The 26,580-nt window shown below is 37.2% G+C and overlaps 1 protein-coding gene across 1 annotated transcript in view; it reads left to right on the forward strand.

The window, feature by feature from the left end:
* The first annotated feature begins 1,094 nt into the window (after positions 1-1,094).
* Positions 1,095-26,580, forward strand: part of LOC126356110 (uncharacterized) — a 221,942-nt gene continuing 196,456 nt past the window's right edge. The window contains exons 1-2 of the mRNA XM_050006811.1: positions 1,095-2,734; positions 20,511-20,736. Of these exons, the coding sequence (XP_049862768.1) occupies positions 2,695-2,734; positions 20,511-20,736 (266 nt within the window). The 5' untranslated portion in view covers positions 1,095-2,694. The remainder of the gene's footprint in view (positions 2,735-20,510; positions 20,737-26,580) is intronic.

Raw genomic sequence — 26,580 nt, forward strand, 5'->3', positions numbered from 1 at the left:
TCCTAGGTATTGTATAAGGATGTGACTGGTAAGCAACTTAGCAGACGGAAGTATATTTTTGATTTGTGCGAAGAGCTACCAGCACAGTATGTATCAGCAAGAAATAGCGAGCTGGACCAGGATGGTGCAAACACTAAAAACGCGCCACAGAGGACAACAAAAGAGAGAGAAGTATAAAATTCTTACGTCGTACAAAGGAGATTATGCTACTGTTGTTCAGGGTATGAGCATGCATTATGTGGCAAATGTGAGAAGAGAAGACGAGTGCTCCAGTGGAGTGAATATGTGACATACATATATAACCTATATATCTGTGTTACATTTCATTATCTGTCACAATCTGATATTTCACACATCCTTGTGAGTTGAAGTCGACTCTTCTGAGTATCATCCTATTGGATGTGCCACAAATCTGGCACTGTTGTTGCAATTTATTCCTTATTTTTAGTCCTTGAGAGGTCTCACGGACGTACCATAGAGTTTGCGTGTTGTGTTTTTGTTGAACGTTACCATTTCTCCATGGTGAGGAAAGGCAGACCTTCTATGTAACGTTTTCTATGCGAGACACCTCAGTGAATTCTCAGATGAAACTTAGGAGACAGTGACAATGACCCTGATTTCGAAAATTTAGTGATTACGATACTAATTCGGATAAGAAAACTGAAAGTGACGAAGATGTGAAATGCATGCTGGTTGAAAACAATCAAAATTTTATTCAGGGACTCAGAAGAAAACATAAGGCTGCCTTCTTAATTTTTAAAATAAAAATTTGGTGAAATTTCTTGCTTGATAGAATTATCGGATGGAATAATCGCTCTAAGGCTGAAACGATAAATAGTAAACTCAAAGCTGATTCCAAACACAATTTGTCATAGATGAAATATGTTTATCAATACAATCAAGTTGTGAATCTGTAATATTATCTTCCTAATGATAATATGTGTCTAGAGAGGTAACTACGTGCTGTTAGTTTTTTCATGTTTTAGTTTTCAAAGTGTTCTAAATTCTACATTGTTTAAAAAATGCAAATTTCCATGAAGTCTGTTTCCAAAAAGTGTAACGAGTAACTGGAAGTCATAAAAATATATATTCACCAAAACAGTGGTTTTATTAATATAAAGATTTTACTAAGGTTACATACAATAAAAAGTTGGAAACCCAATATCGTTTTTGTATAGGAGTACCGAAAACAAAGCCTAATAACCAAAATCAAAGCAAACAGCTTAACATCAACCACTATCTTATCAAAAAGAAGCATAAAGCGCTAACCATGAACACCTTATCGAGATCGGAGGGCAATTGGTCCTGCCCCTTCACCCAGAAAGGTCAACAGAGTGAAAATAGCCAATGTGGCGGTAATGGAAATGCCGTGTGGCTAGGGCCTCCCGTCGGGGAGATCGTTCGCCTACTACAAGTCATTCGAGTTCACGCCACTTCGGCGACTTGCGTTTCGATGGGGATGAAATTATGAAGATAAGGACAGCATAACACTCAGTCCCTTCGCGGAGAAAATCCAGACCCAGCCTGGAATCGAACCCGGGCCGTTAGGTATGACATTCTGTTGCGCTGACCACTCAGCTACAAGGGGCGGACACAGTGTGACGGTAGTAACCGTTTTAACAATGTAGTGGTATTTCTACTTGAGTTTCAGTAACAGGTGCCAAAGCCGTCTGCAGGTTTATCGAATCATGATTTTAATTTTCATCATAGCAGCATACAAGTAAGTCACCCTGATCTCGGTGCAAGTTTAAACTCTCGCGTCTCGTACTGTTGACAGAATCCACATAAATCACAGTTCCTTTGTATTCCTTTGTACTGGTAATAAATCACTTTACGACCCTCAACACTTTATTTTGTTCGGGACGCCAAATCCATACAGGTTTATGAATGACAACATACATTTTCCAAAAGAAAAAAAAGGTCTCTTCAAAATATAGAACTACACTGTCGTTAAGCTTGATAAAACAAAATCGGCTACATTAAGGAGAACAGAAAGTAAATTGCTTATTGGTACATAAAAACTGCAAAGGAGCAATCCTCCAGTTACTAAAAACATATTTTATACAGGTAACAACTGATTTCCAAGCAGTCTGTAATTATCTTTAATTGCGTAGCGTCTCAATCACAATCAAGTTTGGCGACTGTAATGTTCGTTCAGTTATGATTTCCATTTGATTTAGAATTTGTCGAGTAACTTTGATGATTTGAAATGTGCCCTGATCACACAACAAAATTACTTCCTTCCTCAACACGTGTTTCACAACCTGATAGTAGGAGAGCTACCGGAAATAAAGGTCTTAGCTTAGGCTGTACGAGCAATAGGAATGAATTCAGGGCGCGATGTACCGCAGCAAAATAATGTACAACACTCCGCATTCGAATACAAATTGTTCGAAAAATGAGAGGAAGTGGTGCTCTTCGTTGATGTGCGAGTTTAACTTACACTTCATTTCGCTCTAGAGATGACAATAACACACTTGGATTAACCACAAACTGTTTATTCGTACACTGCGCGCAATTGAAATTAATATAAAGTATAAACTAGACTTTCCGAACTGTGTGTGCACCGCGACATGGCCTAAATACTGTATGTCTGCTGCGACCTTGTCGTGACGTTAGAAAGTTCCGTTGCAACAGCTGATCGAGAATGTCGTAGGTTTTTGGCTGCGTTTAATAACGGGACAGCGTGTTGTAATGGTGGAGTGGGGTATCTATTGTTTTACTTTTTTCACAAGTAAGTAATATTTATTGAAAAAATCCGTTAACGACTTGCGTCGCTTTGTAAGTTGCTCGTCATGTGTGTGTCTGTGCTACTCACGCATTGAAATCTCCAACAAAGCGTAGGTAGCAGCACTTGGCGAGCGTAGGAACAATTACAACAACCTCATAAGTTTGTTCCTTCAGACAATGTAACTGCTAAGCTGTTTATTCGTAGAAAAGAAAAAAAAAGATTTGAGTTTTATACGCTTTGTGTCCGGTTCACTTATTTTAAGTACTATGGCAAAGACCAGAGCAAAATGTACCCATGTGACGGCACTAAGTATTCATGAACTGTGCTTTAAATTTCTGTGCCTGCTGCAATATATTCTGTCGACACGAACGCTCTAGCAAAGTAGACCCACTCAATTCGACAACCCTGATCTTCCAGGAAAAATTGCCTTACTACACTTGTAACACGAATAAATAAATTGACTAAGCACATTGATAAGAGGAATAAATAAATTGTTACCGATGGCCTCATAGATAGGATGTTTGCCCATATTTAAATTTATTTGTGTTTGACATTTAAAAAAACCAGGTACCCTAATCATTCCACAGATGTGCAGCGACGAAATATTTCCCCAGGAAGTGACACACACACCTACACACACACACACACACCAAAAAAACTGATGTTCTAATTTTCCTTTCTCAGATCCTAATTTAGATAGTGCTCAAAGATGTGGGAAAAGTCCAAAATTATATGTATTAATTTACATACTAATTAAGAAGTGTAGGCTAACAACAAACATGTAAGCGCCTCTGTACAAGAGATAATAATAGTAATAATTTTATTGTCGTTCAGCCGATTACAGCAATAGACAAAGTCAAGAGCATATATTTCTACATAAACTACTATATTGATGTAAATTTGTTTACATAAAATAGGTACATTTTAGAATACAGTATTTTCATCTTCCAAGAATTCATCAATGGTGTAAAATGGATTGTTCACTAGTAGCTTGTATAATTTAGCTTTAAAGACAGTTCTTTAAAGTCAGCACTTAGTCTATTAAACATCCTTAGTCCAAGAACTAGGTAAGAGTTATGCGATTTTGATACTCTATGATATGGTAAGTCTACAGATGTTCTGTTTCTAGTATTATGGCTATGGATATCACTTCTCAACACAAAATTAGACACATTGTTTCTAATGTACATTAAAACATTGTAGATGAATAAGTTTACTACTGCAAGACATTGCAATTTAATAAACAGAGGTTTACAATGTTCTGTTTTATCAGAATCCGTTATTATTCTTATTACTTTCTTCTGTAAAAGTAAAATGTCGTTTACATGACAGCTACTACCCCACAGTAAAATTCCATAAGAGGTGATACTTTGGAAGAAGGCAAAATATACTGATCTCACATAGTCATTGGGAACATGTCTCTTTACATTTCTAATTAGATAAATAACTCTTGAAAGCCTAGCCAATATATTTTTAATGTATGGTTCCCACATCAATTTATTGTCAATAATAACACTAAAAATTTAACAGTTTCTAATTCCTGGTAATTAGGAATCTCTTTGAGGCTAAAGTAAAGTGTCTGGGATTTGTTTTCATTTAGCAAGAAGCCATTAGCTTTGAACCATAATAAGGACTGAGCAAGGGTATTTTCGGTCAATGTTTTCAGTGTACCTAGATCAGAGCATTTATGTAGAAAAGTTGTGTTATCAGCATACAATATTGTATGAGAATTTATAAATAAGGCCAGGTCATTAATCATTCGTATAAACAGGTCCAAGCACCGACCCTTGAGGCACTCTGTACCTAACATTAACCAAATTTGATTTCTCCCTACCAATGCACACAACTTGTTGACGGGCCTCTAGAAAAGACCTGAACATATTTGTACTGTTGTCATCGAAACCATAGTAAACTAGCTTATTCAGCACAGTGTCATGTTGTACACAGTCAAAGGCTCTGCTCAGGTCACAAAATGTAGCCTGGGCATAGTCCTTAGCCTCGAACACATCTAGGACTAATTTTACGAGGGAGTCCATTGCATCCGTTGTGGATTTACCTTTCCTAAATCCAAACTGTTTATCACTAATTATATTTAGTTTACCCAAGTAGGCACTAACTTGCTCATACATAATCGTTTCTAAGATTTTTGAAAAAAAAAAAAAAAACTGGGTTTATGGATACAGGTCTGTAACTAGCGGGACAGTTCTCTTCCCCTTCTAGAAAATTTTAGTATGTCGGGGAACTTAGTTTCAACAAGGCATTTGTTAAAACAAAAGGTTAAAGGATAAATCACACAATCAATAACATCTTTCAACAAATTACATGACATATCATAGTAATCAACACAAACTAAAGGTTTGAAATTTTCACTATTTTTAGGATATTGTTTGGGCTCACTTCTGTGAAAGTGAAGGTGCTTGGGGGAAGCTTTTCAAAGCAGTTGTCCATAATACTAAGTGCATTTTCAGGTGGTTTGATTATTGAACTACTAATTTCTTCAATGGACTGAACGCAATATTTATTAAATTCTTCTGGGGTAATGGCAATTTCCTCTTAATGTTTAATGTATGCAATGGAGTTTATTACCCTCCAGGCCTTCTTGCATGTATTGTTAGATTTTTCAACGTTTACTATGTTATGCAGTTTCTTTGCTTCATTAATTGCCTTCCTATACTTGCATTTAGCTTTAGCATACAGGTCTTTATACAGTTCTGATTTACTGGTTTTGTACAGTCTAGACTACAGCATAACAGTATTTTTCAGTTGCTCTAACAGTGGAGGATACCATTCCTTCGTTTTGCTTTTCTTGTAATTACTACTAATATTCACTGTACATTTTGTTAGAGGGATGTTATTTTCATATACATTTAAAAAGACAGAGAAAAACTTTGTGAATACAATATCAGCTGAACAGTGTTGAAGCCTAATAAAAAGCATGTGTCCCAACTGAAATAAGTGAGGGCATGTCTAAACCTATCCATCCTCTCTCTGCTCACTGGTCTAGTAATCACAGTTTTAGATTCTGGTTTAGTGCAGTCTGAAGTTACATGATTAAGACTAAGATATACTGCATCATGGTCTGAGAAAGGGAAACTAATTACATCAGTGGACATGCAAGTTCTCTTAATATTTGTAAATATATTGTCAAGACAGGATGAGCCTGCAGTTAACATAGTACAGGTTAAATTGTCAAAGCACATTTGAGCTCTGTCACAGTTTTTCTTTCCTGCAGGACATCAAAACTTATGTGCACATATGCTATTGCAGCCAAACTATGCCAAAACAAGAATAGTTTGCAGGGATGGCTTAAGCAGATCACATTATTACACTGCTTCTGTCCCAAAGTCAGGTATTCATTAATTTGTCATTTCTGTAGGTTCCACAAAGAAGTAAAACCTTAAGGAATGTTGAAGAGTCAAGGTATACACTGAAAAAACACAAATAGAGGAAACTTAATCAGTATACTACACCATTAGTAAAATACGCATGTACTAATGCTACTCATATTGAGTAAAGTGGAAAATTCGATACTAGTTGTTGGCTATGACCAGTGACATAATGTTAATGGCTGCTCTGACATGACGTTTCAGTGTTTTTTCCACTGTTTGGTTGTTAGTCCATGAAACCAATGAATGTGAAAGCAAAAGAACCTGGTTGTGGTGATAGACTTACCTGTGGCTTAGCCCAAGGTCTATGTTAGGTTGGAATGTGACATGGATGTGTTTCGACGAAGCCAACAAATGTAAACAGAAAAAAACCTAGTTGTGGTGACAGATTTTTTTTACCTATAGCTTAGCTCATTTGAAAAAATTGCCACTGATGTCACGGTGTAGGCACCATATTATTTATGACTTTTGCTGCATGTTTCCTATGTCACTTGCCAAAGCCTCAAAGCAAATTACTAGTATCAAATATTCCTCATTATCTATTCATAATTATTCCAGATAAGTGTGATAAAACAACTTGGTAGCTTAATATTTACTTCACTACATTGGCAGGTTTCAGGGCATATGGTTATCTGCATCTGGAAACCCAAAGGCCTGATTATAGCACATCACTACTTGTCATTTATCAGCATCTGTAAATCCAGAGGCCTGATTATAGCACATCACTACTTATTATGTTGCTTTACGATAAACACACCTACTTGCTTTGAAGCTAACATAATTGTTAAATCCCTGAGTCTAGATATGCACATAATTTGTGGAAAAAGTAGCTAATAAGGTATGTTTTAATTTTCTTTTGAACTAGTTGAGATTCCAAGTTCCTTATTTTGCTAGTTGGGGGTTTATTTATAATCATCCACCAGTGCATAACTTCACTATGAACTATTGAGAATGAGACAAAGTCTAAATGGAAATTGTTTTTTCTGATTGTAAACATCAGTTGAGCTTAAACCTTTTTTTGTCATTAACAAATATCATTAAGATGCAAATGCATAAGCAAGTGAGTGTAAGTGTTCCAATACCCTTAAAACGGAATATGCAAAATGTAATACTGCATATACAATATTTCTATTAGCTGCTTCTGCTGAATAAAGACTTTATGTGCAGTGCCCAAGAAGGTAATTCCCAAGGGCAACAGGGAATGAATAAGCCATCACAATGAGAGATGCTTCTAATGACAAAACAAAACATGGTCTACTGAGCTTCTTGATTAACCTGTTATCCAGCTGGAGCCAAAGTAATTTTACACAGGGTATTTCAATTAGATTTTTGGCATAGGGATCTGGCAACCACTGACTGCAGTCAGCCACATGATAATTTGTGCGAAAACCATATGTAAATGGGTAAGGAGGAAATGTCTTGCCTAAACCATGACTACCAGGCACATTCTGTTCAATTGGACAACGGGGAAGGTAACCATGAAAACACTCTCCATTGGCCTAATAAGCAAATGTATAGGTACAAGTGATTCGGAGAAGGAAGAGAAGCCCTGGCTACACTGATGCTTCAAAGCACATGAGAGTTGAAGATGAAGAAAAAGTTTTTCCTTTAATGTATGGTCATTAATATTAGCTTCTGGTGCTAGAAAGACATTTTTTATTGTTTAAGATAGCATAATATGAATCATTGTGAGATTACCAGTAACTTAAACTTTTAACTAAGAACCAGTTTGAAGCCTTTTCAGCTATCATCTAAGTTTTATCTGCTGAAGTTGTGTGTGGACTTTTGTGTCACCTGCAAAAGGCACTGGACTATTATGTATGTAAGCTAAGAACAAGAGTGGTCCCAGTACTGAACCATATCATATGCCTCATTTTGAGCTTATTGGACAAAGTTCTAACTGGGCATCTTTGTAAAAGTGTACACAGGTTGATTTGGAGTACTACAGACAGCGTAGAAACTGTAACAGGTTATTGTGTGACAGTCCACATCTGACACAAACCATGGCAGTGAAGTTTTATGTATGTGCCAGTCTGGAATCAATGCAGTAAGATCGGTTGACCTGGAGACATAACAGAATGCCAAAAATGGTGCTATCTTGTTTGGACTTGCTCATGACCACACAATGAGTGAAGCCTGATTTGTTGTTGTCTCAACACAAACTGTAAATTGTTCAACACGACTACAAGGAATGGTGTATGACTGAGAGCCATATAACATGGAGTAAGCACAGTGGTCATTAAAAGCTCCTAATGAGCAAGTACTAGAGAAGAGTGTTACTGCTTGTCAATGAAAATTAGTTTCAAACTTATAGTAACTGCTGCTTTCAGTGAATGCAGTGCTACCTCAACTATTGCCAAGTGAACAATATGGAGGCAAATGTAAGCAGTTGGTATTTGGAGGTGGATACCTTACAGAAGGCCATTCCTCACTGTGGCACATTAAGCTTCATGCCTTCAATGAGCTATACAACACACAAACTTGACAGTAGCTAACTTGAGGCATGTAGTGTAGTGTAACAAGTCGTGATTTTACCTCTGTTTCTGAAGACGCAAGAAATCAAGTATGACAATGGGCCAGTGAGTTGTTTTAACTAGTTGTTTGTAAAGAGTGTAGTACAGGCAGTGGGTAGTTCTGTAATGTTAGGGGGATTTGTGTTGTACCCTGACATGGGCCCACTCATTCGAGTTACCATGAATGTGAACCCGGATTTTTATTTCAACATTCTGTCTGTGACCAAATGCTGCCCTTACTTCTACGTCTTCATGGCGAGTATCCTGTGGACACTCCCATCTTTCAAGATGAGAACAATGGTGTTCACAAGGCTGCTTACATTCTGGGTTTAACAAACTTCAGGCACCCAATTACACTTCAACTGGCCTGTGAAATTGCGTAGAAGATGTCTAGAACTATTTGGAATTGTGTCCAATGTGGCAATCAAATTTTCTACAGTTTGATAGCTCTGCCAGATCTAATTGCCTATAAGTCGCTTCAGTTGGATATGTCATACTGGAACAAACTGGTAAACCCTCTTCCTTGCCAAAATGAGACCATTATCAAGTCTAGAAGTGGTGTTATGTGGTATGAGCCTGGTGTTTGCTAGGGTGGTCAATAAGATTCCTTTGTTTTCTATTATGAAGGTAAGACTTCACCCATGCAAGAGGAATGCCATTAATGTTGTAACAGTTTAGTTGGCCAAGTTAAAGAATTTCATGACCCACATGATCAAAGACCTGATAAAGTACTAGAGTGTATATGTTACAGGATATAGTTAATGATACATTACAGGCCATTAAAATTGCAAGGCCAGAGATAATACCAAAATTTTACTTATTTCATGTATACAATGTAGTAAGAAGAAGATATAATTAAATTTTCCGGTGATTTGGTGGAAGACAGGGTGTGAATTTTGTATAGAACTGTCTAGCTGCAGCAGTGACAATAACTCGGTTCAGTATCAACTCAAACTGAGGTTGGGTCATAGATACGGGTATGTCATTCCATGCTGCTTCAACCAGAATTGATCAGTTGTAGCGGCTAGCACCAGCACACTACTCTCTGCTGCAGCATCAAGGGAAACTGCAATAATGATGACAGTACATGATTCTCCAAATATTGTTGAACTTATGTATGGACATTTGTATGAAGTCAAAGAAGCCAATTTCCTGACTCACTGTATGATCTTGTATAGCTGAGCAAACAATATGTCCATCCTCGTAGGCACTAGTTGCACAGGGCCACTCTGATCCCCTGTGGTTTGAGTATTGTTCTCCTGAACCATTAATTCAAAATAACATGACAGTTAGGTGAAATACATGTGCAGCAATGTCCAGAACAATAAACCACAACCTTTAAAGACACTGATCCAGCAGCCTTCAAATTCTGTCATATGCTGATAGATGTTTCTTTTTCTTACCTAAGACAAAACACTATACCGTCACAAACAACTGCATATTCAAATGTGATTTCTGAATGAGAAACCCACCCTATAAACTTCCCTTATATACAGGGCATTACTTCTGTTCTGCTATGTGTGGTGGCACTGAAATGCTAATCATTTATGTGTTCAAGGTGGTAGTACACATCCAGGCTCCTCCATATTACTTTATAAATAGCTAAACATTTCATAGTTGTTGGCAGATTATTGAAAACAGGCAGACATCTGTATGGACTAAAATAAATGACTAAGTCAATAGGAATAGCATTGTTCTTATTCTAAGTATTGATTCTGTTAACGAAGCTGATGATTTGAAAGAGACAAATTGTGAAATAGAAGAAGTATTAATTCAAGACACTTGAATTGTCACGATTTCTTTCTATCACTAGTTAATACTGTTGATTACGGTAAGCTAAGTTTCTGATACTTAAATAAACATGAGTTTGAGTACCTGCTTATGTATAAATTTAAAAATATCAATCCTATCAAGCACTCATACAAAGTGTTTTGTTTTTTAGCTAACTGGATCTGCAGACGTCCAGCAGTGCCTTCATGTAAAACTTGATATTACATACAGGGTATAAAAATGTATAGAACAAACCTTTAAATAATAATAATAATAATAATAATAATAATAATAATAGTCTTGATGATAATAATAATAATAAGAAGAAGAAGAAGAAGAAGAAAGTTGATGAGTGGGTGCCAAGTTGCACTGTGGCTTTGAATTTCTCATTGCAATACAGGCCCTCTTGTAATTGGCTAGATAAGTCAGTTATCAAGTTGGAGGAGAGCCAGGTTGTACTACCTCCATTGGAATCATCCCTCTGTGGAGTTATAATCTTCAGGTTGCAGACAGCTTTGCATCAGCGCTACTTTGATATTGCCATATGATCATGCTTTTACATGAAGGAGGAAGAAAAAAAAGAAACCTCATGTTTAGACCTCACAGACCATGCTATTGCATACTCTGCCTCAGAAGTCATTGGGTACTGGTATGAAGAGATATGTTCGTAGCGTCCCACTCTTCTGACTAAATATCAACTTACCCAAATTGGAACCACTACTTTTTCAAGTACAGTAGTCCCATTGTTGGCCTCAAGATGCTGAGTGTAACCCCTTTCCAGTCTTCTCACCAATACAAAATCCTTTACATTACCGGGAATTGAATCAAGTCCTCCAAACAGCAGTAATAATTAAATACCCTGGATGATAGTAATAATGTAGCAATGGAAATGTTAATTTTGTATTGATAAAAATACAATACTGTGAATGTGCCGTCAATTTTTCCTTCTGAAATTAAGAGATTCCTGTCTGTTCGGAAAATTTAGAAAGCTCTGAAAAGATAGACATCCTGTGCCTATCTGACCACCACAGCGTTAGATAACTTACATATGAAAGATTACACTTTAGCAGCCTACTCATGCAGAAAAATAGGAGAAAGAGGAGTTGTTGTATATATCAAGATAAAATACAAGTTCAGAAACATTGAGACAAGTAGATATTGTAGTGATCAGCACATAGCGGTGTATACTTGTGAATTTATACTGAAAAAGAGTTCACTTTTAATTGTAAATGTATATATATCCCAACTGGGAACCTGAACTATTTATGAGCTATCTGGATTTCTTACTGTGCTATCCATCACACAGCAGCAAGCGGTTAATAGCATGCAGTGATTTTGTAAAGGATTCTGATGGGAAAAATGATCTGGAAATCTTGTTTGGATCCTCCAGTTTGATCTCAGTAATTAACTTTCCAACACAGATGGATGAAGACACAAGGACCCTAATTTGTAATGGTTTCTTTGTTGAAGCTCAAACCAAGAGAGTAACTGCTTACCCTGTAGAAAATGCTCTCTGATCTTGATGCACAGTTTGAGCCTTACAGCATGGATACTTCTCACTGCAAATCAATTAGAATAATTAAAGACTCAAGGACAAATGTTTTTAAGAACAGTTTACAAGTGAATATCCGATATGAAATTTATAATGAACCAAATGTGAACATAAAATGTAATGTGTTCCATGATAAATTCATGTCATTGTTTGAAAACACCATTTCCACATAAACTAATTAGAAAGGACATTAAACAGTCATAAAAAAAATGGATCAATTGATGGATTTCAGTACTGTTGAAGCCCAATGTACTGCGATCCAGTATACTGTGGACTTGAGTATGACACTGTATAAAATATGTCACCCAAAATAAACTATCATACACTCCTGTTAATTGAAATAAGAACACCATGAATTCATTGTCCCAGGAAGGGGAAACTTTATTGACACATTCTTGGGGTCAGATACATCACATGATCACACTGACAGAACCACAGGCACATAGACACAGGCAACAGAGCATGCACAATGTCGGCACTAGTACAGTGTATATCCACCTTTCGCAGCAATGCAGGCTGCTATTCTCCCATGGAGACTATCGTAGAGATGCTGGATGTAGTCCTGTGGAACGGCTTGCCATGCCTCAGTTGGACCAGCGTTCATGCTGGACGTGCAGACCGCGTGAGACGATGCTTCATCCAGTCCCAAACATGCTCAATGGGGGACAGATCCGGAGATCTTGCTGGCTAGGGTAGTTGACTTACACCTTCTAGAGCACGTTGGGTGACACGGGATACATGCGGACGTGCATTGTCCTGTTGGAACAGCAAGTTCCCTTGCCGGTCTATGAATGCTAGAACAATGGGTTCGATGATGGTTTGGATGTACCGTGCACTATTCAGTGTCCCCTCGGCGATCACCAGAGGTGTACGGCCAGTGTAGGAGATCGCTCCCCACACCATGATGCCGGGTGTTGGCCCTGTGTGCCTCGGTCGTATGCAGTCCTGATTGTGGCACTCACCTGCACGGCGCCAAACACACATACGACCATCATTGGCACCAAGGCAGAAGCGACTCTCATCGCTGAAGACGACACGTCTCCATTCGTCCCTCCATTCACGCCTGTCGCGACACCACTGGAGGCGGGCTGCACGATGTTGGGGCGTGAGCGGAAGACGGCCTAACGGTGTGCAGGACCGTAGCCCAGCTTCATGGACACGGTTGGGAATGGTCCTCGCCGATACCCCAGGAGCAACAGTGCCCCTAATTTGCTGGGAAGTGGCGCTGTGGTCCCCTACGGCACTGCATAGGATCCTACAGTCTTGGCGTGCATCCATGCGTCGCTGCAGTCCGGTCACAGGTCGATGGGCACGTGCACCTTCCGCCGACCTCTGGCGACAACATCAATGTATTGTGGAGACCTCACGCCCCACATGTTGAGCAATTCGGCGGTACGTCCACCCGGCCTCCCGCATGCCCACTATAGGCCCTCGCTCAAAGTCCGTCAACTGCACATACGGTTCACGTCCACGCTGTCGCGGCATGCTACCAGTGTTACAGACTGCGATGGAGCTCCGTATGCCACCACAAACTGGCTGACACTGACGGCGGCGGTGCACAAATGCTGCGCAGCTAGCACCATTTGACGGCCAACACCGCGGTTCCTGGTGTGTCCGCTGTGCCGTGCATTTGATCATTGCTTGTACAGCCCTCTCGCAGTGTCCGGAGCAAGTATGGTGGGTCTGGCACACCGGTGTCAATGTGTTCCTTTTTCCATTTCCAGGAGTGTATATCTAAAAACAAAGAAGATGTGACTTACCAAACGAAAGTGCTGGCAGGTTGATAGACAAACAAACAAACACAAACATACACACAAAATTCAAGCTTTCTCAACCAACGGTTGCTTCATTAGGAAAGAGGGAAGGAGAGGGAAAGACGAAAGGATGTGGGTTTTAAGGGAGAGGGTAAGGAGTCATTTCAATCCCAGGAGTCGAAAAACTTACCTTAGGGGGAAAAAAGTGCAGGTATATATTCGCATACACACACATATCCATCCGCACATACACAGACACAAGCAGACATTTGTAAAGGCAAAAAGGTCAATAAAGTGGCTTTACAACAGCACTTGGCAATAATCGAAATGAGTGCAACCATCATGTGGGACACATATGATTCATTCATTTATTGTCTAGATTTTTGTGTACTTGTTACGAGATCACAAAAACAGAAAGTTTATTCTGTGGGTAATAAACTAAAAATTATTGATTGGTACAAAATGATGAAACTAAAGTAAGTTTATCACACGAACGTGGTGTACCTGAAGGAACAACTGGGATGGGTAAAAGAAAAGAAGAGACTTACAAGCTTTGTAAACACAGTTGAAAGTGATGTGGAAATGGAGAGAAAGGGGATTAAATTAGAAAAAAACAATGATCTCAACAAATGCCTTTATAAGTGGTGAAGTGAAGGTGTGCCACTTCTGAGACCAGTTATTAAACCCTAAGCTGAAAAGATCAATTTGATTAACATGCCAGCAAAGATTTTATATCTTCCAACAGATGGTTTTCAAAATGGAGATGTCACATGAAATTCACCAAATGACAATTGAAGCAGAAATGAGATCCTGTGACAGTGAATCTGCTTCACAATTTCCTGAAATTCTACACAAAGAAATGGTAGATAAAAATTTAAATCATCATCAAGTGTATGATTGTGATGAAAAGGCACTTTATTACCGATTGCTTCCAACCAGAACCCTCAATACAAAAAGATAGAGAAGTAAGGTGGGTTTGAAAATGAATAAAACAGAATAACCTTCCTCTTTGTCACAAATAAATCAGGTTGCCATAAGCTGAAAACTATTTGTGGGAGTAAAAGTAAAAGCCTGAGATGAGATGTTTCAAGCATGTAAATGGTCATCATTACAAATCACTTACAGGCATTCAAAGAATGCTTGGAAGACATGACATTTTCACCAATTGATTTCAGGAAGAGTTGTTCTGTCAATGAGAGAGCATCTAAGGTCACTTAAGCTGAGAGAAGAAGCTCTACTAATCCATACAACCAGAAGATGGAAAAATAAAAGGTTTGTTTTTGCCTAAACACATAACTGCATTAATTCACTTAATGGATCAGGGCATCATACACACATTTAAGACTCATTATCACTGTGAACTGTTCACTTCAATAGTAAATTCAGCATAGCAAATAGAAGTGTTCTTGAATCTTAACTGTGTTGCATGTTCAGTAGGCCAGGCATGGCAAAGCATCAGTCCGACCCCTATTATAAAATGCTGGAACAAATGTTTCATTGAAGAAAATGAAACAGATGAACAGTGTAGTGACAAAGATTTCAACAACAGTGACATTCAGTCTGCTTGTGATGTTCTACAGTGCAACATTGATCTTGAAAACTTGAACTGCGGGGTAGTCGTCAACAATGAAGAACCAATTTCCGAGATCATAGATGACAAGGACATTATTGGTGCTGTTTGAAATGGGCCTAGTGAAGCAGTCAAGGATGAAGATGATGAAGCTGAAGAAAGAAGTATTGATGATGCATCAAATATTGGATAATATAAACAAAGCAATTACATGGATAGAGCATCTGATGAGAATGAAACAAAATGCACTAAAGAAACAGAAAGCTAACTTACTCCTTTAAAACAGTAGAATTCTGACATGCTGTAGCCCACAGGCAGTGTTGTAAATTATTATACTTTATTTGATTGAATACTTTATATACAATATTGAAACTAATGTTATTGTTGTACCTTGTGAGATGAAAAGAACAAATAGAGATCCTGCAGTACTTACAGAAAACAAATTACTGAGAAAAGTTGTTAGAAATCAAGGAACATGCATATAATGTCAGAAATCAGTAATTCTGTCGCCAGACTAAAGGCTATATAAAATATAGTGCAATGGGATATAGGACAACCAGGCACAGAGCATGATGTGACTGCTGAACTAAATGAAAGGGCTATGAATTATTAGTTACAAGTAGCAAAAATATTTAATGAACATATCTTAAATATAGTATAAAGTATAGGGATAAACAGTTCAAGAGAAAAGTCACAGCAGTGTGTTGAAAAAGTAACTCTCATAAAATCCAATCATATGAATGTATCACTACAACTTCTCCTTCTGAAATTAATAAAATTGTACATTCTCTCAAACGTAAAAACTCATCTGGTTTAATGGTATTTTCAATAGCACTAAAGATTTGTTCCCATATAATAAGCTCTTTCTCATCTGAAATATGCAATGCATCACTAACTGAAGGCATGTTTCCAGAGAGAGTGAAATATGTCATTGTGTAACCACTGTTTAAGAAATGTGCCAGGAGAAATGTCAATAATTACTGACCTTTTCACTGCTGACATAATTTCCCAATTTTTTTGGGGAGCTGATGTATTTCAGAATAGTATCTGACCTGAGCAGCAGTAATATTCTCAGAAAATCACAGTTCAGATTTCAGAGGAGATGCTGTACTGAGAATGCCAATTACATGTTCACTCACCAAATTTTACAAATATTAAATAATAAAATAGCATGGATTGGTGTCGTCCATGACCTGTCTAAGGCATTTGACCGTTTGAATCACATTATTGTCATAGATAAATTGAAACTGTATGTGATTGGTGCTATAGCCATCCAATGGACAATGCCATATATAATCAAGAAGTTGTATTTGGTACAGTGTTGTTCTTCATATATGTAAATGATCTTCCATCTAATATGCAGATGACACTAGTATTGTAATCAGTCCAAGTTAGACGTACAGAAACTGAAGAAATGGTAAACAATGTGTCCTTAATCGTATCTTTGACTAGTTTTCTGTGAATGGTTTCACCCTCGACTTTAAAAAGACTCAGCATATTCAGTTCTGCACATCTAGGGGTACTATTCCACTGATAAGTGGAACACATGATGAGAAAAAATACATAAGGTAGAAACTCCAAAATACTTAGGTGTCTGTATTCATGAGAATTTAAACTGGAAAAAGAACATTTTCCAACTCCTGAAACGACTTAATTCAGCCGCATTTGGACTTAGAATCATTACAGATCTTGGTGAGAGACAAACCAGTAACTTGATATATTTTCCATCTTTTGATGCAGTAATGTCATATGGAATAATGTTCTGGGGTAACTCATATTTAAGAAAGAAAGTGTTCGTTGCTTTGCTAAAAAATGTAGTGTAAGAATAATCTTGTAGACGTCTCTTTAAGGAGGTGGGTATTCTGATTAAAGATTTACAGTATATATGTTTCCTCAAGATAACAATGACGCATTTAACTACACTATTAGAAGGAAATATGACATTCATTACTCCACATTACAGTTTCTTTAGCAAAAAAAGGGGTCCACAGCGCCACAACTAAAAGTTTTGATCACTTACCCAGTGGTATAAAATGTCTGACAGATAGAAAAGTAAAGCATGAAAAGAAAGTGAAAAAGTATTCCTTACAATGCCATCGATTACATAGAAGAATTCCTATTATTGTAATCTGTAAAATGTGATGGTAGGAATGACTAACTCATTTCTGTACATTTAAAAAAATCTTATAAATGTTCAGCATGTACCCATAGTTACAAATTAATTTGTGACATGAATGTAAAATGACTTGTTCCACATTATTATGATATTATGCAAATGGTCTGTGGGACATGAAACTAAGTAACTAACTATATGTTCTCTCATGAATAAAAGCTCACCTGGATTTGTTGGTGTTTCCAACAGAGTAATAAAAATCTGTTCCCATATAATATGTCTTGTATTATCAGAAATATGTAACACATGAGTATTTCAAGGCATTATTCCAGAAATATATGCCATTTTCCAATCTCTCTATAAGAAAGATGATAGGAGAGATGACAATAAGTACAGACCTTTTCCATTAATTACATAATTTTCCAAAATTTTTGAGAAGGTCACGTGTTCTAGAATAGTATTCCAACTGAACAACAATAACACCCTCAGTAAATCACAGTTTGAATTTCAGAAGAGATGCTCAGCTGAGAATATCTTTCACACATTCACTCGTCAATTTTTAAAATGTTTGAATAACAATATTCTCCTAGGTAAATAGAGGTTTTATGGAATTTATATTACAGTCAAACAGTGGATGATGTCATATCTAACCAAAAGAATGCAAAAGGTTGTACTTAGTAATTCAACCCATGTAGATGGGAGATTCTGCTGATAGAGGAGAAACCACATATGGTGTTCTCCAAGTTAGGTCTCCTATTGTTCTTCAAATATGTAAACAGTCTTCCATTTAATATACAACATAGTTCTTTTTATGAATGATGCTGTTATTGTAATCAATCCAAAGATAAATACAGTAATAGGAGAAATGGTAAATGATGTTCTTAAAAGTACCTCTGACTGGTTTTCTGCAAATGGTCTCACTCTCAATTTCAAAAAGACACAATATTCAGTTTTGCACACTAGAGATACTACATTAGTGATAATCAAACAATGGAAAATCCAGGGTGGAATATAACAATATTATGAGTTATGAGAAGAAAAGTTGCTACTCAACATACAGCGGAGATGCTGAGTCACGGATAGGCACAACAAAAGGACTTTCACAATTAAAGCTTTCGGACATTGGCCTTTGTCAACAATAGACACACATATGCGTGCGCGCGCGCGCGCACACACACACACACACACACACACACACACACACACACACACACACACACACACACACACACTCAAGCAAAAGCAACTTCCACGCATGACTGCGGCAATGTGGTTTCATTTGTCTGAGAGGGTTCAATTCCCAGTTGGGACGGATATTTTTTTTTCCCACTCAGGGACTGGGTGTTGTGTTGTCCTAATCATCATCATTTCATCCCCATTAACGCGTAAGTTGCCGAAGTGGCGTCAAATCGAAAGACTTGCACCCAGTGAATGGTTACCCAGTAGGAGGCCCTAGTCACACGACATTTGTTTTATGAAGGCCAATGGCCGAAAGCTTTAATTGGGAAAGTCTTTTAGTTGTGCCTATCTGCAGCTCAGTATCTCCGCTATATGGTGAGTAACAACTTTCCTTCCCATAATATTGTTATATTAGTGATAAGTGTAACACATAGTGAGGATATAATGAATGGGGTAAAAAAATTAAAAGTTCTACTTTCTGGTCACAGATGAGACAACTGGGCATGACTAACTACCGTGTCGTCCTCTGCCATGCAAAGGCATGTGGTCAGCACACTGCTGTCCCAGCTTGTCAGATTTCCTGACCTAATTGGTCAAGTAGCTCATCAGTTGGCCTCATGGGGCCATGTGCACCCAGTATCAGTCCCCTAACCAAGGAAAAAGTCTTTGGCAGTGATGGGAATCGAACTTGGATATCTCACATGGTAGTCAACCACACTGACCACTTAGCTGTTTAGAGGCAGACAACAAATAATGTGGAAACATCAAAAATTTTAGGTGTCCATACTGAGAAGAATTTAAACTGGAAAAAGTGCATTTTTGAACTCCACAAACAACTTAGTTGAGCGACATTTGCAATTCAAACTAAGGAAAATCTTGGGGAGGGCCAATCAGTTACATGAATTTTGTGATGTGTGAAAATTATTGTAGATGATCAGTATGTAGCCATATTTACATATGAACGTGAATGTAAAGTGACTCATTCCACATCATTATGATTAATCATACAAATGATCCACAGACCATGGAACTAACTAACCAGCTTTGTTTTGTTGATGACATGGTTTTGTATTGATTGCCTGTAGTGCAGGCAAACTTCAGTGTTGAGTGTAAGAGCTTAGTAGAACAAGTTTGAAGATATTCAGACTGCAAGAAAATTTTACAGATTTGCAATGAAGTCATAGAATCATTGACAAGTACTTTTTTATGTGATTGTGGTGTTGGGAGAGGGCGGGGGGGGGGGGGGGGGGGGGGGGTAGTTGAAGATGATTCCTTTGATCGATCTAATGACATCACTATAAACAAGATGTCCCTTTAATTATAGAAAAGTGACACATTTAACTCATAGCTGCCTACAACCGTAAGCAGTCAACAATAGTTCTGTTGGAGTTGGTATACTCAGGTCTTTTCTGAAATTTTGACTGACTTACCCAGCCAGTCATAGTGAAACCTACAGTTTTACATGGAATCCAAACCATGATGCCCATGGCATTTTTCACATTAACAAATAACTGGCAGGGGCGAAAGAATCTGCAAGTGATAGAAAAAATTCTTGGGTCTTTTTATTTATAGCTTTGGACTTTTCCATGGAGCCACACAGCCACTAAACCACTGATACATTTTTTGAAAAATAGTTTTTGATTATTTGTGCAAATAAAAACTTTCTGTCTATACAGAATTTGGTAAGCACAGTCTGTCTGCTTATAATCTGCCAATTATTGTCAAAGTGGCAAACTAGTTTCAAGTTTTAATAATACGCTTCAATTCAAGTAAAACATCATTATTGCATTTGTGCTGTTTTGTTAGTATTGATTTTGTTCTGTGGAGTTTTTCACCCTGTAATATGTATGAAGTGGGGAAGATCTAATAATTATTAGAGCCTTTGGTTCTCAAAAATGGTTTGCAGTGTTAACTATCTGCTTTGTAACATTTCTTCTTTCAGTTTTAGGATGCTGTGGTGGTCTAGAACTGACTGCATACATATCACAAGGTGGACTACATGGCCACATAACTTTTCAGAGGTATCATGCAGACAGCAGAAAAATTCATGTCCACACATCACTCCAGACTGTCAACGAAGTTTCCAAATGGTCTTGGAGAATACATAAATTTCCAGTTTATTATAGTACACTACAGGATCGGTGCCATGATGAGAAACTTGGGCCAGTGTAAGTTAGTATTTCTTGTTATATAATGCATTGTTTAGAGTAAAACAGAAAATTCATATTTGTATTTTTGACTGATTCATCCTCTCCTTGCAGTCCTCCTTCTTTCTTTTGTGTACAGTTTCCGAAGAAAGATGCTCTGTTCCAGAATGATGAATAGCTAATGTCTGCTTTTAGGTGTTTAGGCCTGCTGCAGGCATGAATCCATCTCTGGCATCTGAAGGGGGGAAAAATAAGATTTATTATTGTGTCTGTTAATAGTAGAAGGGAATGTCAATTCTCCTTTTCAAGCCAGAGGGCAAATCTGTTTTTTTTTTTCTCTATTGCAGTAGAAGTGAAAACCTGTGAACATTTAGTATTGATAACTCATTTCCCTGGGTAAGTAACTCAAGATAGTAATACTCTGACATATGAAATCTTAATTTACATCTTTAAACCATGAGAAGTCTGTACTTGACTGAATTGCTGTCATAGTATTTAATTTACTGGTGTGCCAGGAAACTGTGAGGATGAATGCCTTGAGGTGGGAGTGTAGTATTCTAGTCTTGACAACTTAGAGAATGATAGGTGTCAATAAATAAAGATAAAAGATTAAAAAAATTAAGAAAATGCAATAGCTACACACTTGGGTACACATAGATTTGAGAATTGCCAGGCATGCAGTGGAGACGATGTAGTATAGTGTAGTTACAATATGTCTAGATGTATGTATAGTTGTATCTGGTATCAAACCTTGAGTTCTTCCAAGGCTGCCAATAATAGCTCCAGTAATGTAAGCCGGAAGTTATTCTCATAGAGCTGTACTTAAATTCCTGTAGTTTTGTATTTATTTGATTATATCTTTAACATTCCATTTTATTTCTACATTAATAGTAATAGTTATGAAAGGGATAGATTGGTACTCACTGTAAAGATGGCACATTGATTTGAAAACAAAGTGAAAAGACTGTTACACAGTGAGCTTTTGGCCAAAGCCTTGTTCAGAAAAGAAAGAAAATTAATACACATGGTCTCTGATAGGCCTCAGAGGCTGGACCAACTGTGAAAGCAGCCATTACATATATGAGCTCTGCTGCAATAATTACACAGCTTTTTAAAATTATACAACTACAAACCAGCTGTCCACCAGGATGAATGTGAAGTGGACCACTCTGTGGCACAATGGGCAGCTGAACATAACATGCTTGATTTCAATGGCTGCTTCATAACCCGAGCCATCTGAATTTTCCCCTCCACTACCAAATTTTCTGAACTGTGCAGATGGAAATTATCCATACAACATATTCTCTGGTCCCAAAAATATCATGGCCACAACTTACAATAACCTACTGTCTCCACTTCTTCTACCTGACGGTTTCCATGTCCTTTGTCCTATCACCTACTCCCAATTAACATCCCCTCATGTTAATTGTGCACTGCTCTCTACCAACACACCCACAGTCTTTTCCTATCTTCTAGTCCTTGCATGCTCTACCAGATAGTGCTCTCCCCCCCCCCCCCCCTTCCCATCCCAATTCTGATATCCCTTCCCGTTGCCTGCAACATTCCAGTTTATTATTTTTGTTTAATACATCAGTTGCACTCTGCCTAGAGCGGCTGGGAACAACAGTCATACGTGTATGAAGTGTACCTGCTTGTGTGGATGTGTGTGTTTTCCTTCCTTTTCTGAAGAAGGCTTTGGCCAAAAGCTCAGTGTGTAAAAGTCTTTTCATTGTGCCTGTCAGCCACTCATCATGTCATATTTATGGTAATTAGTATTATATCCTTTTCATAATTGTTGATATTCCAACCTGGACTTTCACTGACAGTAATTGCTATTAACATTATTTTATAACTAAGTGTGTAATATAAAGCATTGTACATGTATGACCTGTTTAGAATTTCACGATAACAGATTTAAGGTTCATGGCAAAAAGTTGAAATGAATTGAAGAAGCTAACTGTGCTGCAGGTCAGATCCACTCAGGGGAAACATTTGATACTAGTTGGAGGCATAAAATATTTGGTCAACTCCACTGTTGAGAATCTCTGTCTCTGTCAAGTTCTTTGTATCTAACCAGTTGTTAAGAATTTGCATTGGCTTTGATCTGATAGACCTTTATGAATAACAGAATATTGTCTCCTAGGGATTCAATGTTAGTGTAACACACCAACAGCAGTTAATGGTTTTTCATTCATGGTGCAGAGCTCTGTGTAGTATTCAACATTTATGGTTTATGGAAACCTCCTTAAAGTTTGAAGTTTGTATATGTCAGCGTGTTACTATCTATAGTTTCTGAAATAGTGAAATTTGTTATTAGTGTCAAATGGTTACAAGTTTCCCATTTCTATTCTACTGAAGAACTTGTTTTAATATGATCAGTATTATTCTCTCTGTCCTATCTGCTCTTTTTCTGACTCTATTCTGAGTGTGTGTGGGGGGGGTGGGGGGGGAACTTTCTGGGGGAATAATCCAATTCTTGCAGTACAATTTAACAACCATTATTTCAGGAACAACAGGTTTGCTACTGTCTTGGAAAGTTCTTTGTCCAAAAGACAAGTGGTATATGATAATATTGTGAAAGGATAGTTACTTCTCACCATATAGTGGAGATGCTGAGTTGCAGTGAGGCACAACAAAAAGACTGCCAATCAAAGCTTTCACCAAACAGGCCTTCATCAGAATAGACAAAACACACACACACAGGCACACACACACAAACACACACACACACACACACACACACACACACACACACACACACACACACACACACACACACACACAAGTGCAACTCATTCACATGTGTGTGTGTGTGTGTGTGTGTGTGTGTGTGTGTGTGTGTGTGCAAAAGAGAGAGAGAGAGAAGCATTTGCGTGAGTGTTCGTATGTGTGTATGTTGACTATTTTGATGAAGGCCTATGTGGCCGTAAGCCTTGTTTGACAGTCTTCTTGTTGTGCCTGTCTGTGTCTCAGCATCTTCACAATATGGTGTGTAGCAACTATCCTTTTCATAATATTGTCATTATTCCATCCTTGATTTTTCATTACAAATGGTAGATGGTTGTTTACAGTGATAGACATTTTCCATTGCTTCATCTAGGACAAATCTGTAACAGTCTGGCCAGTACAAGTGCTTTCTTCAAGTTACTACTTATCTGCTTGAGCATTGTCTAGAGCATAATAAATGCATATTTAATAGAGTTCTTTTAATGAATTACATGTAATAGTCACATTCTCACTTTTAATTTTCTTTTGTTAAAAAACTAAGTTATTAACTTTGGAGCCTCACATATGTGTCTAAGATAGTATCTAAATATCTCAGACTCAGTTTTAGTACTTCACATTCTAATGAGCACAAAGTAATAGCCCATATTTTAACTAAGTTTTCCTTTTTGAAACTCACATTTTAACAGTTACAGGCATTATGTTTTCTAATATTTAACTAACAACAACATGTTTCTATATACTGAACTGTAAAAAAATAGTTATTTCTTTATTTGTGAATTTATGTTCACTTCAGTATCTATATTATACCTTTAGCCACAGAAGGAACAGAAGAAAATGCAACTAGATCATGACAGTAATTAATATTCCTTACATTCCTTACCTGAAATATATGATGGAGGCAGCAGAATTATTTTACAGACTATAAAATTCAATTTCTGTATTAGCCATTTAAATAATAACAATAATAATAATGATAATAAAGTCAAATGTTTTGTGAAAAATCTACAAGTAAGAAATAAAACAGATTGTGCAAATGTTTGATACCTGTGAATGATGCTTGAAATCAAGCACAGCAAATGAGATGCTAATTGAGAATGTGCATACCTTTTGCTGATTTTTGAAGGTTTTTCTATTGAAAAGATTTTGAGAGTGACAAATTGTTGGAACTTTGTACACATGTAGGCATAGATGACAAGAATGTCAAGGTCGCATAACAGTAGACTGCACAGGCTGTATAATCCACCAGATAACTATCCTCTAGTACTCTTTAAAATTCTAAGATTTCAAGTAGAACATTGGATTTAAGTTCTTAATCGGAACCTCATTTGCTGTTCATGGTTTTGAGCCTCATTCAGTGCATGATTCAAATATTTCTGTAATCTTTTTTTGTCACCTCATCTGCCTTCCTAATGTTTTCTGTTCTTGAAATACCACATGATATGGGATGCTTACCAGATTGGATTGACAGAGGACATTGAAAAAGTTCAAAGAAGGGCAACTTGTTTTATATTATCTTGAAGTATGGGAGAGAGTGTCACAGATATGATATTTGAGATGTAGTGGCAATTATTAAAATGAAGGCATTTTTCTTTGCAGCGAAATTGTTTCACAGAATTTCAATTACCAACTTTCTCCTCCAAATGTGTTGTTGACACCCATCTACAAGACAGAAATGATCATTGTCATAAAATAAGAGAAATTGGAACTCACACAGAAATATTTAAGTGTTCATTTTTTTCTGTGTGCTGGTTGAGAGTGGAATGGTAGGTTGTTTGGTGACCCTCCATGAGGCATTTAAGTGTGAATCACAGAGTAATTATGTCAATGTAGATGTCAAAGTGCTGTAAATTTAGTACATGATTCAAATCAAGCATTTGACAGTTAAATATCACACCATTGCAACTTTTTTTGCCAAGTAGCAAGACCTTGAAGGCTTTCACTTTTTAACACTTCATTAACCTAGGTAGTGGCAGCTGCTCCCGAATGTTTCAGTTTTCTCTCAAATCACTAAGTAAGTTTTTCTTGACTACACCAATTACTTTCAAGCAATTAAATACTAGATCTAGTTTTGGTCAGGTTGCTGAACCATTTGTTCATTTCTCTCTCTCTCTCTCTCTCTCTCTCTCTCTCTCACACACACACACTGCTCAAATGTTTAACCAATAATGTAAAGATAATCCTCCTTCCAAAGTACCCTAAACCACTCCATAACACTCTCTTGCTGACTATGGTAATAACCATCAGAATGTGCCTTTGGGTTTTAGTAGCGGAGTATTGTTTGTGGTCTGTGTTACATGTGTAGGTGCACTAAACTTTCCTGCAATTGATACAGTAAATCAATCTTTGATTTTCTCTCCCCTTAAATTAATTTATACATTATTCAATAACATATCACTTCTTAAAGTTACACCTCATATTTAACTGCTGTGAAACAATCTTTCAAAGTAATCTATTGTTCACTTAACTGAGTAGAATTTTGGCATATATATTATGACTTTCACAAGCAATCTGGGATTTTCTCACTTAATGAAGGTGCAAAAATAAGATAAGAAACAGAGACACTATAAACTTAATTCTATCTTTTCCAAAAAATATTATCACACCATCTTAGAGTGCTTTACATGATGCAAATGCATCTCTTAAACCTATTGGTTTAGCTTCTGTGTTTTGCATTCTTTAGAAGCTTGTTTAGAAATATTTCATAACTAGACCAAGCCACTTTTTTACAAATTAAAATCAAAATAGAGTCAAAAATAGAAAATCAGAAAAGAATAGGTTCAATAAGAATTTTGTAATGAGTATCCTTTGCAGTTGCACTATGCTGTCCTAGAATTCTTCCAGTAATTCTATCACTGTGTCCCACCTTTCAGAGACTTGATATTTTGATTTTACTAACACATAATATGTGTACTGATAATACTCATTCTGTCATGTGTAAGTTTCACTTGCATTATTCTGAGAAAGGAAAGATAATTTGAAATAAATTGTGAGCAAACAGTTTCTCCTGAAGAAAGTGTAGAATGGAATGGTACTGGTGATGATCAGATCCATGTGTCGGAAGGCAGGTTGAGATAATGAGGGAGAAAACATTTTGTTATAACCATCTGTGAGTGGAGGATACTAGATCTAAAGTTATAA

This window comes from Schistocerca gregaria, chromosome 3, assembly GCF_023897955.1.
Source record: "Schistocerca gregaria isolate iqSchGreg1 chromosome 3, iqSchGreg1.2, whole genome shotgun sequence".
Classification (NCBI taxonomy): domain Eukaryota; kingdom Metazoa; phylum Arthropoda; class Insecta; order Orthoptera; family Acrididae; genus Schistocerca; species Schistocerca gregaria.